Here is a 14,423-nt window from a genome sequence, read left to right on the forward strand (position 1 = left end):
CTCTTTAAATTCTTTAATATAGGCCTATTATAATTACTTTATTAATAACCTGAAATATTGAAGCCCAGGAAGGCCGTGAGTTACTTTTTTTTTTACAAAACATTTTTTTCTTGGAATCACGACTTTCGGAAACAACTTGTTTTCTTGCAATTTCAACATGACCGTTATTAGCGCAACTTATTTTCCTCGTCTTATAAACGCATCTTATTTTCCGCTGGCCTAAACGTTACAGTCACAAAAATACATCTTTATGTAAATGTAAGCCTACATAAAAACTACTACCGTGTGTTTTCTGTAAGAACATTTCGTTTGATTCTAATTTTATATAAATAATCGATGAATCTTAACCTTACCATAGGTAGGTCACAGCACAACCGCAACCTACTGCTGGTGATTGTCTTTCATTCTTTCCTTTTGTGGTTCTCTGTCAGCACCACTACTCCGTAATTGATTAAAGTTTGTTTTTAAGAGGAAATGTAAAGCTTACCATTATCATTTACATTGCAACTTTTAACTTTACATTTTTGTATGCAAAAACAAAACAATTACAGAATTCTCCCCTCAACAGAATTGCCAGCTTTAGTCTATTAATAGACCATTGATAATGCAAATCAAAGTGCTATCACCCCTGATATATGTATGTTGTATGTATGTAATGTGTTGTATAGTGTAGTTGTAGGTATATTTTGTATGGCCTGTGTTGTATAGCTTATTGCCAAATGCAGTGGGTACTATTTTCTTGGTAGGTAGTGCATAGCAGTTGCAATTTTGTTTTGTTTACAGAAAAATAATGTCTTATGATGGTAGTATTTGGATGAATTGACCTTTCTCGCCACACCACTGAGCACTTAGGTCCTTGCCTCAGTGAAAAATGGCCCTGCCACTGTTTTTCCCTAATGGCCTTACCAGGGACACAACTCACCTTCAGTTACCACTAGCTACACTATCTACACTTTCCCCAACAGCCGTACCTCCACAGCAAACTGCAGTATAACATAAACAACAAACTTTGCTTTCTTTCACAAAACATCACACTACAGTGACATCATTTTACACCATTAGCCTGTACTAACAGTCAGCCTCTACCATAGCCTGTCACTACAGTGGCTTTACCACAGTGCAACTACAGCTGTACACTACTGACAACCCATTTGTTCAAAGTCAACTCTACACTGTTACTAGTTTAACAGCCCAACAACAACCACAAAATGGTGAATGTTTATAAATAACCATTGGTGATATGGCTTGGTGTGTCCCTTCTCTCCACAATAGTAACATATCATCTCCTATCTGCTAAATCTGCCTGTTTAAAATGTTTTAGTGACTTTGGGTATGACCACAAATCTCCCTAGCCCCAACAAACATATTTCTAGGGTCTGGGGTCCACTGATTAAAGCTGTTACTGCCAGATGCCATCTGTGCTGAAGAGTAGACCTCTGCCAACCTGGCTGCTTCTTCTGCTGTTTTAGGGTCATGGTCTTTGATCTACATTGCTGTGTCTGAGCTCATGAACCAATCCAGAACAATGAGTTCTGATATTTGCTGGATTGTATGGTCCTTTGATTTAACCCAGTTTGCAAACAGTTCTTTCAGTCTCACATACAGCTCCCATGGCATTTCATCAGGCAGAATGAGTTGCCCACAAACTTTGACTGTAAGACTCTGCATTGATCTCATATTTCATTAAAATTATTTCCTTGCCCTTTTTGTAGTTTCTCATGCATGTAATGTCCATCATAACACAAGTACTCCAGGCCTTCCCTGTCAGAAGGGAAACCAGTCACATATCCCAGTTTTTCTCTGACCAATGGCATACCAATGCAATTCTTTTGGAATTTCTTAAAAACAACAACCTCAGATTACCTTCTTTAATTTTCAATAATCTGATAATAAATTTTAATTATTAGACATTGCAACACAAACTATAACACGAAAATAACCACCGGCTTTCCCATCCCCCGTCTCTCCCAGCCACACAACAAAGGATCCCACATATGGCAGGAAAACAAACACAACAATCCCATCAACCCCCAGCAGATAGGTCCTTTAACTCCAGCCCTCTGAACAGGTAAGTAAAAAACTTTTCCATACCATCGCAATTCAAATGCATGCATTAAATCCTGCACACTGCCTTAAAAATTATCCTTACCTCCAGTTGGCTTTCTGAACAATGTAATAAAATTAATGGAGGTTTCATTAATTTTCGCAGACTTTGTGGGTGTATGTTTGTCAACACCTGCAGCAATCAATCATCAGTGGTGCTGCACTGTTATGACCTCGTCTAGGCAATGGGGCCACAAAAAGAGGAGTGAGATGAGCCACTAACAAATGTATGTGGAAAAAAATGAAAACCATAGGGAACCACAGAGATTCAATTCATGCCTGTGTATTGTACACAGCTGGTGCAATTATCTTCAGGAGTGACCCAGGCCAAAGCAACAACAACAAGAAAAACCCCACAGTAGAAACAAAAACATACTGAGCAGGTCTATAGGTCTACCCAGAGAAAGAAACAAACATAGGATTACACTAATTCCCAAAATGCCAAACCCAACAAAAATGGCAACCACTCTGTACCACCAGTACACAAAACCAAACACACTACATACAAGTATTACAAGGGAAAAGAAAACTCAGTGTCCAGGTGGGAAGCAAAGACACACAACAGATTTCCAACCTTCTAGCAATTTCAATTTCTCTCTCTCTCTCTCTCTCTCTCTCTCTCTCTCTCTCTCTCTCTCTCTCTCTCTCTCTCTCTCTCTCTCTCTCTCTCTCTCTCTCTCTCTCTCTCTCTCTCCAGGGAGGGGCTGGCCTGGAGGCTAGAGCGGAATAGAGTGGAGTCCTAGGGTTGGAGGAGAGCATCCTGGTGGAGAGGATCCGGCACAGGATCAGGCACACACTAACCACAAACTACACAATCATATGGACACTGAACCACACACTTCACACTCTATGGACATGGAACCACCCACTTCACACTTATATGGACTCAGGACCACAGACGTCACACTCATGTGGACACAGAACCACACACTTCCCACTCATATGGACATAGGACCATACACTTCACACTCATATGGACCCACAACCACACACAATGTGAAGTAAATAATTAAACAACAAGTACAATCATTACAATTGCTGAGGCTTGGAGAAAAGAAGATCTGAATGAAAAACGGTCCTATAAGGTCCAGAATGCAGCAGCACGACTGGTCTTCAATCTTCTGAATTTCACACGTTACTCCACTGCTGCGCTCCCATCATTGGCTTCGAGCAGCTGCATGGATCAGATTTAAAACCTTGTTGCTTGCCTACAAAGCCAAAAATGGACCAGCCCCTTCATACATGAGGTCAATGGGCAAAGCCTGATCTGTACCTCAAGTACTTTGAACCTCAAGTATGGCTCGGCTAGAAATACCTTGCTTCAGGTCTCATGGAAGCATCGAGACTTTTTTTTTTTCTATGTTCTGTCCTGGCTCCAAGATGGTGGGATGAACTCCCACTTGCTGTCCAGACAGCAGAGTCCCTTGCAGTCTTCAAACTCAGACTGAAGACCCATCTATTCATGGAATATTTAAAGGACAACTGAGCCAGCTTATTGTTATTTGTTTTTGTTATTTGTTATTATTGTTTACTTATTGTTTATTGCACTTATCATTGTTTAAGATAGACCTTATGTATTTTGTACTTCTAGGTATCAGCATTGATCCCTGCATTTCTACAGTATTATAGTTCATTGGTATGTTGGACTCTAACCTACTGTATTGTACTAGGATGTATTCTTTGAGTAAATGACAAAGCACATTTGTAAGTCCCTCTGGATAAGAGTGTCTGCTAAAAGCCATAAATGTAAATGTAAAAGGACTGAATAGCAAATAGCTGCATGCTTACATGCAACTTAAGTTATTATAATATAAACGGTTGACTAGACAGTATATCACCCCAACTAAAAGTCAATACTTCAATCTGAATATTCCAGATACATGTAGTAAATGTATTTAATTGTGTAGAGGAACATTCAGTGACTGCATGTGGGAATGATCAAAAATGCTGAGCCTTTGGGAAAAGGTGCTGGAGGGGATTGGTCAGGTTACACAGGGCAATAAGATTTTAATTGTAATTTTTATTGTTTCAAAAACTGAAGTAGATGGATCGTATAGTACTTTTTCTGCTGAATTTGAATCTGTTTTTAGAATTGTTCTATCATTCACAGCTTCCCTGAGGACTGAGAGATGATGGCAATGTGTTCGGAGAACTCACAGGCCTGTTGCAAATGAAACTATCAGCTTAACTGAATCAATGCTTTCCTCAGCTCCCTGGAGCATCTGTGCTATGAAGCAATGGACCTCAGCTCCCTAGAGCATCTGTGCTATGAAATTCTAGTTAGAAAAAGTATGCTGCAGTTAAAATGCGCTACCTGAAAATAAAATGGCTGTATTGTTTTAATGTTATATATTTTATTTGTACATAGCATTATACAGGAAACAATCTTACTTCATATAAACATATAACCTGAGTGTAGAATAAATGCAACAGCACAGTGCAGCATGAGACAGAAAATTGAAGATCCAGGAAATTTCTAGCACTGGATGTCCACTTGCTTGGTTTAAAAAAAAATACTGGAGCATGATTGGTCGAAAAATGTGGTCCCTCTAATTATTTGGAACATGTTCGTTCATCTTGGCTCTAGCTGAAGTTTTGGGACAAGCATTGCATTGTGTTGCACTGAGCTGATGTGAAACATGAGAGACAGAGTTAGGACGCTGAGAGCAGGAGTGGATTGTATGCAAGTTTGAGTTTTGAAAGGAAGGGGAAATGTTGAGCAGGTTTTGAATAGGAAGAGCTGTGCTGAGTAGGTATATGGTTTTCAAGTTTTTAATTAAACTGTACTGTTGTGCTGGGAAAATATGAAGACCTTTGCCTGCTCACTCAGTACTGAAAATCACACTGAAGTACATTATCTGCACATTCAGAGCACTTGTTTCTTCTTAGTTCTTAATATTCCCTTAATAACAATGGATAATAATCTTCTTTGAAACATTTTGGCACAAAAATAACTCCAGAATATGGCAGTGCATTCTGAAATATTCACCTTCAAATTTAAGTTTAAAAACACTAATTAATGGTGTATTTAGTATTGCATTTCTCACATGAGTGTGCCTTATTTTAAGACATAATTCAAATTCAAATGCAAAATGTATTTTCATTTGCATTTTTGCATTTTCAAAGAGCTGGACCCCAGTGGTCAGGAAATGCAACTGCTAATGGAAGACTATTTTATTTTTTAATACATCAGAGCCATACCATTAAGACAATGAAAATGAAATGTCAAAAGGACTTTGCTTTTTAACTCTGACGGTCATTGTACACAAAAAAGTAAATGAACATTTCATTTGAATTTGAATGTTTTAAAAAATGCACATTCACGTGGAAATACAATTGTAAATACACAATCTAATTAGCATTTTCAAAGTAATCAAAAATTAAAAATTAAAAAGCCCGGAATATGCTCCTATACTTTTCGCCAGATGGCAGCAGCTCCCCAATGATTCGCAACCCGGTGACGACGACGAAGAAGAAGAAGAAGCGGCGCTCCAGCAAACGGGAAAATGGTAGACTTACGGGGAATGTTTGACTCGTCTTTGGCGCTTAGTAAAAACCGTCTACATTAGTTTGCGTCTTACTTCGTTGTGTTTGTGGCCGAATCGCAATGTTTAAGAAAGCAAAAAGATGCAATTTTAGACGACGAAATGATTCTGATGACGAAGAAAAGGAAGAGGTTCAAAATCAGCAGCAGCAGCAGCCGCAGCCGCAGCCATGCGGGCCTGGACTGGAAGATCCGGACGTGTCCGGCGCCGATGCTGCTCCTGGCCTCGGAGCCAGCGTGCTCAGCAATCATGGGAACGGTCTTCAGCCTGGCCTCGCCAAGCCCCCCAAAGAGAGGAAAAAGAAGAAGGAGGGCCGAGAAGAGCCCAAGGCTAGCCTGCTCAGTTTCAACGACGACGAAGGTAGACTGCGTGCTAGCGTTAGCTTAGCCGAATAAGCCACCTAGCAGGCCAGCCAGCGTCTGGTATCTTAGATCTTACATGGGCGTTATTCAACTTATCGTGTCTGTTTTGACAAGCAGAAGGTTTCTAGGTAGTTTTGCTGAGTGTACGATTGTTGTTTACCAATTCCTTGCTATTAATATGATCTTATGTTTTATCCAGTGCGCTTACCAACAGTTGTTGGTTATTGTTTCTTTTAGATGTACAGCAGGCAGATGTTTCGTTCTGTGTCATTTCTGTTCAGTGAAACTTTTGCTTTCTTATTCCAGAGGACTCTGAAGTTTTCAGAGTGAAGAAGTCCAACCATAGTAAGAAGATCGTTAAGCAGCTCAAGAAGGAATACCGAGAGGAAAAGACCAGCTATGTCGTGCAGGATACGAGTTCACGTGTCGACGGTGTGCCACGCCAGGAAAATTGTCTCGCTTGGTTCGATGTGCTCGTCGAAATCGCGCGTTACAGTACTAGAGTGTGCTTTGTCCTCCTGTCTTTAGGAAGGCCTACCCTGTCTGGTGTGGCCGGCAAAGACGAGGTGGTGGACAGCAGAGGCAGTAGCGAGCAGGGTGAGGTTGAGATGGAGGTGGACAGCATCGATGAACAGGAGGAAGACGGCGAAGCCAAGTCGAGCGGCGGAGGGGCCTTCACCCAGACGCTGTCTGCTCTCAGTTCCCTCAGGCCAGGTCTGTTTGCTTGCGCAATTCTGCAACAAGGGCAGGCGGACTTCGCTCTCAGTCTGTAGGCATTTGACAGCGCTCCCCTCCACCCTTCCTCCAGGCGAGATTCCAGATGCAGCTTTCATCCATGCTGCCCGCAAGCGCCGGCAGATGGCTCGCGAGCTCGGTGGGGACACCCCCCTGGTGGAGACGGAGGCGCAGAACAAGCGCCTCGTCCGGGAAGACGAGCAGGGCGGCAGCGATGACGAAGATGAGAAGAGGATCGTCTTCAGCGGCGTCCGGCAGAAGAGCCAGCGGCAGAAGATAGCTGAGGAGATCGGTGAGCGCGTGCGGTAATGCGGTCGCAGATAGATTGAATGTGTTGGCTGCTGTGATGGGTCAGTGAGAGGATGTGCTGGTGCATTGAGCCTATCAAATCTTTGCTTAACTGTATTCAATCAGCGTGCATGTGTGGTTTGGTCTTTGACTTGAGGACTACTGTCTTGCTTTGGGTAGCTCCATCACAAACAAAAATAATGTAGACATGAGAATAAGTGGTTGAAGAGATTGGTCATTTGTGAATATAGAGTGTTAAGGATTGGGTGTGTGTGTGTGTGTGTGGGTGTGTGTGTGTGTGTGTGTGTGTGTGTGCGTGCGTGCATGCATGCATGTGTAAATGCAGGCATCGAGGGCAGTGATGATGAGGCTTTGGATACTGGCCAGGATGAAGAAGTCAGTCGTTGGGAGCAGGAGCAGATCAGGAAGGGCATTAGCATTCCTCAGGTGAGCTCACCTCCTTTCTCTTCCATCCAGTGACACCGTTTTCACAAATGAACGTCCACTTGGGTAGGATAACATTCTGTAGCTTCGATCCCCTACGGTCCTCACAGCAATTAACCTGACTGCGTAATCTCCATTTCTTTGTCCATAGGTCCAAACCAATCAGCCAGAGGACGCAAACACGTACTACCAAGGTGGCTATGAGGCCCAGCCATATGGCGCATCCTATGGTATGCCTTATGCATATGCCCCGGTGGGGGCAGACGGCGAGGGCAGGCCGGTGAAGGCCGAGAGCTCAGTGACCCACCCGGTCCCCAGCACCAGCCTTACGCCTATCACTACGGCTCTGGTAAAGAAACGGCTCACGGACAGGTAGGCTCCGAGTGGCACTCTCCCACCCCCCACCCACCCCTGGCACAGGCACCCTTGCTGAGGGATGGTGGCATGTCCCTGATGTGCTGAATGCTTTTGTGCTTTAAGACTGCCATTGATGCACATTGTTGAGCCTGTCGTTCACGTGATGCAGTGTAGACTTCGAGTTCTGATGGGATGGAGGTTAATTCTAGTTATTCTTGTTGTCAGATTCAAAATGGATCGTGCTCTCTGCATTTCTGGGGCTTCCTCCCCGATAGTTCTTCATTTAGTGGGACAATAGATTTGGTGTCGGAGCTGTTCTTATTCATAACGCCTCTACGTTTCTACCACGTCTGTCAGCTCAGTGCTAGAGTCTTCTCACAGCAGTCTTTATTTAGACCAGTCATGCCCAACCCTGCTCCTGAAATACTGCAAGCCTGCACATGGTAGTTCAAACACTTGTATAACACACGCACACACCAAACTTAGCAAGGTCTTCATGCACATCCAACCATTTGAGGCCGCTGCATTAGACCAGGATTTGGAGCCAGACCTGTCCAGCGGGCAGATCTACTGGAGCAGGGTCAGATACACCCAACAGAGACTTGTTGGAAGAACGTAAGCAGCAGCAGCACAGGCGCGTCTGGGGCTGCTCCCGTGGGCGGGTGCTGATGGGCCTCTCCTGTGTGCCAGGCTGAGCTCTATGCGCCAGGGCCGTGATGCCAGCGCCCGGCGCTACGAGCAGATCCAGCAGGAGCTGCAGGAATCCACCAGGAGCATCACCAGCCTGGAGGACTCCTCCCTGCATACCGCCGAGCAGTACAAATTCTTGCAAGAAATGCGAGGGTATGTCCGAGACTTGCTTGAGTGTTTCAGTGAAAAGGTAAGAAAAAACTCCAAACGGCCACCATTCTTTTCACTGCGTTGGCGTGACTGCTGGTTTTTGATTTGATGTGCTGCTGATGTAACGTTTGTTTGCCTTTTGGTGGGATTTTTAGCTCTGGGAGTATTTAGGAAGTTTTATTTCTGTTCATGTAGTTACTCTGAAATATCATGTTTGAGTAACTAAAGCAAAGTGTCTAAGAGTTGACTTTCATAGAGGAGTTGTGAATTTAAACCAGTGCTGTCGTTTAGCTAACCCTTGAACTGCCCATGTTCTTTGCCAGTGTGATGGTAACCTGCATTTCCTTTACTGCAGCGAATTAGACCGTGGTGCAGTGAAGACCCCTCTTCCCACAGCGGGCTAGCTTGTAACATGCTTTTAATGGCATATCTTTAGTTCCAGCTATAAAGAGGGCACCTCAGGACCCGTTTTTGGCAACTCGTGCCTTTGCTGGGGCAATCTACAGCCATAAATGCATTCAGATGGCAGGTTGTCTGTCATCAAAATGTTCATCGGCCAGTTTTTACTTACAAAACCAGATACAAGTTAAGAAGCCTATTTGATCAGGTTAAATGATGAGCTGACTATAGTTGTGCTTTTTTGTGCCCCAGCAGAACGCACTGAGGCCAAGATCCACCACCTCTCTCTCTCTCTCTCTCTCTCTCTCTCTCTCTCTCTCTCTCTCTCTCTCTCGTGCGCTCTCTCTCTCTCTCTCTCTCTCTCTCTCTCTCTCTCTCGCTCACTCTCCCACGCTTCATTTGGAAGCACCCGTCACAGAACACATCGTATCTTTCAGGTGTCGGCGGTTCTGGAGCTGGAGGCTGCCATGCACCAGTTACTAAGGCAACGGGCGGTGCGGCGCGTCCAGAGAAGACAGGATGATATTAAAGATGAATCGGCGGAGTTTTCAAGCCTTTCAAGTCAGTCCATCTTGAAGGTTTTTATTATTTATTTGAATGGCCTCATTATTTTTTTTAACCCCTCACCTCCCCTTTCATGCAATAGTGCCCCCAGACAGTCCTGGCTGCTGTAGTCTGGACTTGCTGTACTGTTGCAGTCAGCCTCCTGGCACAGATAAACATGTGCTTCTTTTAGCGGGGAGGATGGCTTAACTCATCTACCCTCTACAACTCAATAACGGGCACAGTTACTGGTTTGCCCCTTGTGCGTGTGTGAATAAGAGAGACTGACCACTATGTTCTAAAATCAGAATGTATTCAGTTCTTTTGTGAAAAATCACTGAACCAGTGTGACACTGTCATATCTGAATCGTTGCTAAGGTGCGACATCAGTAAGTATGAATCAGTCAGTGGAATTAACTTCCCCACTAATACAGATTACATAAGTGCATGAACACCATCTCCAGACATTTTAAAGATAATGTGCGATGTTTTAGTTGTTGACATTTATCATTATAAAGACGTGACCTCATAAATGGGACATTGTTATACCTGTGCGTTATAATAATTCATAATCATAATGAAGATTGTGTTTAGCTCAGTGCTAAGCCTCTAGTTCATTCAGGGCGCTGTTGTTATGATGGAGAGCTCGTTCGAGCCGGAACACTGACGCAGTTCCTGTCTGTCTGCAGGTAAAGCTGTCATGGCCCCTAATCTGGACCCCTTCGGCCGAGATCGCGCGGCCTATCAGGAGCTTAGCAGGCAGAGGAGGGTAGCAGAACGAGAAGCCCGCAGGTAAAGTGCCCTGGGACCCTTCCAAAACCGCTCACCCTTAGACTTCTTAGGGCGTATGTTAGCCTGAATGACCGTCACGCTTCGTAGAATGGCAGGTTCGAGCGTGTGTGTGAGTGTGTGTTTCGTTACATTGCAGGGCCCGCCGCAGACAGGCTCGAGAGCAGAGTGGGAAGAGAGTGGAGCACAAGGAGGGACTGTCCAGCGATGACGAGGAAACCTCCACAGATATAACTAGCTTCAACCTAGAGAGAGGTGACTGTGTGCAAGTGGACTTTCTTGTTGCAGCTGAAGTGTTCTGTCTATTGAAAGGTTTTGATTCATGTTTTGAGTGTTTTAGCTTCAGTAGTACAGTTATCCTTTTCTGAAGTCTGAATATTTTAAATTGAATGTTTGTGAATTAAAAACATCCGTTTATGGGAAATCCAATAAAAATGAGAAACCTTTTTTTTTTTCCTTTGGAATACTAAACTACAGCCTAGAGAAAGAGGTTCCCAGTTGTTTGTAGCTCCCCAGTCAACAATCAGCAGATGTTGTGTACTTGATGCATCATAGATGTCTGAAACGCCCTGGGTGCCTTGGTGACAGCTGCTTCTATTCCTCGTACTACCTCCCAAATGTCTTCTTTCCACTTGCTCCTCCCCCTACCAGATCGCATTTTAAAAGAATCGAAAAAGGTGTTTGAAGACGTTGTGGAGGATTTCCATTCCTTAGACTGCATCAAGTCGCGGTTTGAGGTGTGGAGGAAGCTTTACTTTACGTGTTACCGAGACGCTTACATTGGCCTTTGCCTGCCCAAACTCTTCAATCCTCTGATCCGGCTGCAACTCATCCCCTGGTCCCCTCTGGAGGTACAAGACTCTTTTACTGTACCACCTTTCAGCCGAGATGCACAGATCCACCAGACAGTCCACAGTTTTGAGCCAACTTGGCTTTCAGTACACCTCTACTAGATATTCAGGGGTCCTGATTTGCTTGGTGCAGTTGTGTTGGGAGCTGTAAATCAGTGGGGTCGATTAGTGAGTCTGTGGTGTGTTTAATGAATGGAATGTCAGAGGCAGGAGATCACAGTGTGGTGTGCCATCTCTAGGAGGACTGCCCAAACTTTGAGTACATGCTGTGGTTCGAGTCACTGCTATTCTACGGTTACGAGGAGGAGAGCAGTGAGCACCCCGAGGACATAGACGCTGGCCTGCTGCCCGCCATCGTCGAGCGGGTGATCCTCCCCAAGCTCGCAGGTCAGTTGGGTCACACTGCAGGATTGAGCTGCAATCGAGGCAGGCTGAGCCCCGCCTTCTCCCCCTGACGGCAGCGTGCGTTTCTCCGCAGTGCTGGCGGAACAAGTGTGGGACCCCCTGTCGCAGAGCGATACGAACAGGCTGGTGGCCTTCATGCGTCGTCTCATAAAGGGCTACCCCACCGTGCTGCATGGGGAAAACCGCAACATGCAGGTGAGGGCGCAGCTTCGCAGCCAGCCGCTCATGATGCCTGTCGTTATCGGGAGTGTGTTTGTTGGTTTAGCAGGTCTGAGACACACCTCCAACGCGAGCGCAGCGCTGTACCAGGATCTGATTAAATTCCAAATGCTACAATGCCCATGTGTGCAGCAAGTGATTAGATGCTAAAGTTTGTGTTGCCGGTTTGCAGGAACTGCTGAGGACCGTCGTCATGCGCACACGCCGCACGCTGGATGACGACGTGTTCATGCCGCTGTTTCCAAAAAAGTATGTCTTGTCTACCCATGGTTTTCTGGTTTTTTTTTCAAAAGAATTTGACTCTGATGTGCTTACAGGTCTTAAACAGATTTGATTTAATTAATTAACTTATTTTTACATAAATTTGCTTCCCTTCAGCATCATGGAAAACAAGAACTCTGGCCCATATCTGTTTTCCCAGAGGCAGTTCTGGTCTTGTGTGAAGGTAAGGGGAATCCACACAGTTTAGCTCTCATCGATGCGTTATAGCTGCATTTGATGTCATTCCCTTTATCTTCTGCCTTGCACCATAATGTGTCCATTTACCTTTGCATCTATACGTTGAACATACCCTCTCGTAGATGTGCCACAGAGTTTTTGACTGAACCCAGAATTCCCCCCCCCCCCCTTTTTTTTTTTGTTTTCCCTCTGTGCAGTTGTTGGGGAACATCCTGCAGTGGGATGGCATCCTGTCTCAGGGTGCTCTGAAGGAGCTCGCCGTTGACAGTACGCTGAATCGCTACATCCTGTCCGTGCTCCAGACGGCTGATGTCGGAGAGGACAGCGTGGAGAAGTGCCGAAGGGTATGAGCCTCATGCATGCAGTAGACCCTGCTCGGACACTACTGTGACATTCTAGCTGCTGGTGACCGTAGTTGAGCTGAATCCAGTTCCTAAAAGGATGTGTGCTTGCTGCTGCCCTCAGGTGGTGGAGTGCTTCCCTGTGCACTGGTTCAGCAGTCTCAAGGGTCAGCAGACCTTGCCGCAGCTGGAAAATCTTTGTCGATTCATGAAGCACTTGGCTGCCTCCCTGTACCGCAGCAGTCTGGCAGCTTCTGACATCGACAAAAGGAATGCCAGGTATCAATTATTTTGACCCATACCTCAACTCGTTTAGTCTGCGATTCTTAGGCTGTGGTTACACTGCTGTCCTGAAGTAACTCAGATCTGACGTGCACCACGTTACAAAATGCCCGTTTGATGGTTGGTGGATTGCGAACAAGCATCACGTTATAGAACTGTTATGTTTTAAAAGTAAATCAATGTTAGAATCGCAACATTGGCGAACTCTGGACATTTATTTTGGTGACCTGGACCATTCCGTGAATGTTTGGTGTGTGTCCTGAAGGTGACCCCGAGAGCCATAGGCCTGACGACCCTATGCTTGCTGTCTCCTATGCAGGGAACACATCAAGGAGGTGGTGAAACTCCTGGGCCGCCTTAACGCTCTTGATCACGTGATTGACGTTGCATCAGAGCATGGAATTAAAGACATTAAAACGCTCCTGGAGAGTAAATGAGAGACGACATCTGGGCAGCCAGGACTCGGAAGCGCATCTCTAACTCTGTCTGGTGCACTCTGTATATATTGTGGATATTGTACATGTTGATCAGCTAGTTTTCTTTCTTTCTTTTTTTTATACTCCCCTTCTGAGGTGCCCTGGTTTTCAAATTTATGTACAGATGTAAAATCTCCATTGGGTTGCGATTATGGTGGTGTTGGACTGTAACCGGCAATGGATTGTTTACAGTGGATTGCCAAACTGGGAGCTGCACAAATTCTGGAGGGAAATTGCATAGATCTTAATCTGAGAAACCGCGCACAAGAGGGCACGTTTGGAGTGATTTGTACTAAGATCTCAGCAGGGTACCATTCCAGAAGGCTGGTTCACTGTGAAGAAACTCATTCTGATTTGATGGTGGGTTCCAATGGTGTCTTTAAGAGATCTTTTAAAAGCTTTGTTCGAAATGCATTTGTTCACCGCAGAGCTCATTTTGTCTGCAGCTCTGGCGCATTTCCTTCCCTCCTTGCAGCGCCGTTGTGGAGATTTCTTCCATTTAAATGACACACAGTTTAATATTTTAGTGGTCAGTGACTGCAACAGCTTTTTAAACATCATTGAAGTGTAGACTCCATCTGTCGAAGTATAAATTGTCCCTGCCTGTCTGCAGAAATAGCACTTGCTTCTATTACTTGTCATACGTCTTAAACGGACATGACTGCCTGTTTACAATAACAGGTGTGCGTTTTTATTTGACGTTTTGACCCACATTGTGTTTTATTAACCTGAATAAAAGTGTCACAGTGGAAGCTTCAGCTGAATCCAAACACATTGCATTTAGTGGAATTGTTTGTGTGATTGTTTTAAATTTGGTTGTGGTAACATTCAAAAAAGTTTTTTTACATTTTTTTAAATTTACAGTTACAAAACACTCCTGTTCTTTAGAAGGACTTTTTCATTTCTGTATTATCTTCCAATGCCTCCTGATCTATGATTAGATGTGTCCGTTGAAATTAAAACAAAAACCTTATCCGTATATTTA

General features: G+C 44.5%; 1 protein-coding gene across 1 annotated transcript; it reads left to right on the top strand.

Moving 5' to 3' along the window:
• Nucleotides 1–5,576: 5,576 nt before the first annotated feature.
• paxbp1 (PAX3 and PAX7 binding protein 1) lies at nucleotides 5,577–14,411 on the top strand. Its single transcript, XM_027016134.2, has 18 exons — nucleotides 5,577–6,008; nucleotides 6,317–6,442; nucleotides 6,539–6,724; nucleotides 6,819–7,037; nucleotides 7,380–7,480; nucleotides 7,629–7,849; nucleotides 8,525–8,714; nucleotides 9,511–9,634; nucleotides 10,306–10,408; nucleotides 10,545–10,660; nucleotides 11,057–11,256; nucleotides 11,496–11,643; nucleotides 11,735–11,856; nucleotides 12,053–12,129; nucleotides 12,259–12,325; nucleotides 12,537–12,683; nucleotides 12,805–12,959; nucleotides 13,282–14,411. Exons 1-18 carry the CDS (start codon nucleotides 5,711–5,713, stop codon nucleotides 13,397–13,399), a joined length of 2,718 nt encoding a protein of 905 aa, XP_026871935.2. The 5' UTR covers nucleotides 5,577–5,710; the 3' UTR covers nucleotides 13,400–14,411.
• Nucleotides 14,412–14,423: the final 12 nt, after the last annotated feature.

The sequence above is a fragment of the Electrophorus electricus genome, chromosome 17, assembly GCF_013358815.1.
Source record: "Electrophorus electricus isolate fEleEle1 chromosome 17, fEleEle1.pri, whole genome shotgun sequence".
NCBI classification, from domain to species: domain Eukaryota; kingdom Metazoa; phylum Chordata; class Actinopteri; order Gymnotiformes; family Gymnotidae; genus Electrophorus; species Electrophorus electricus.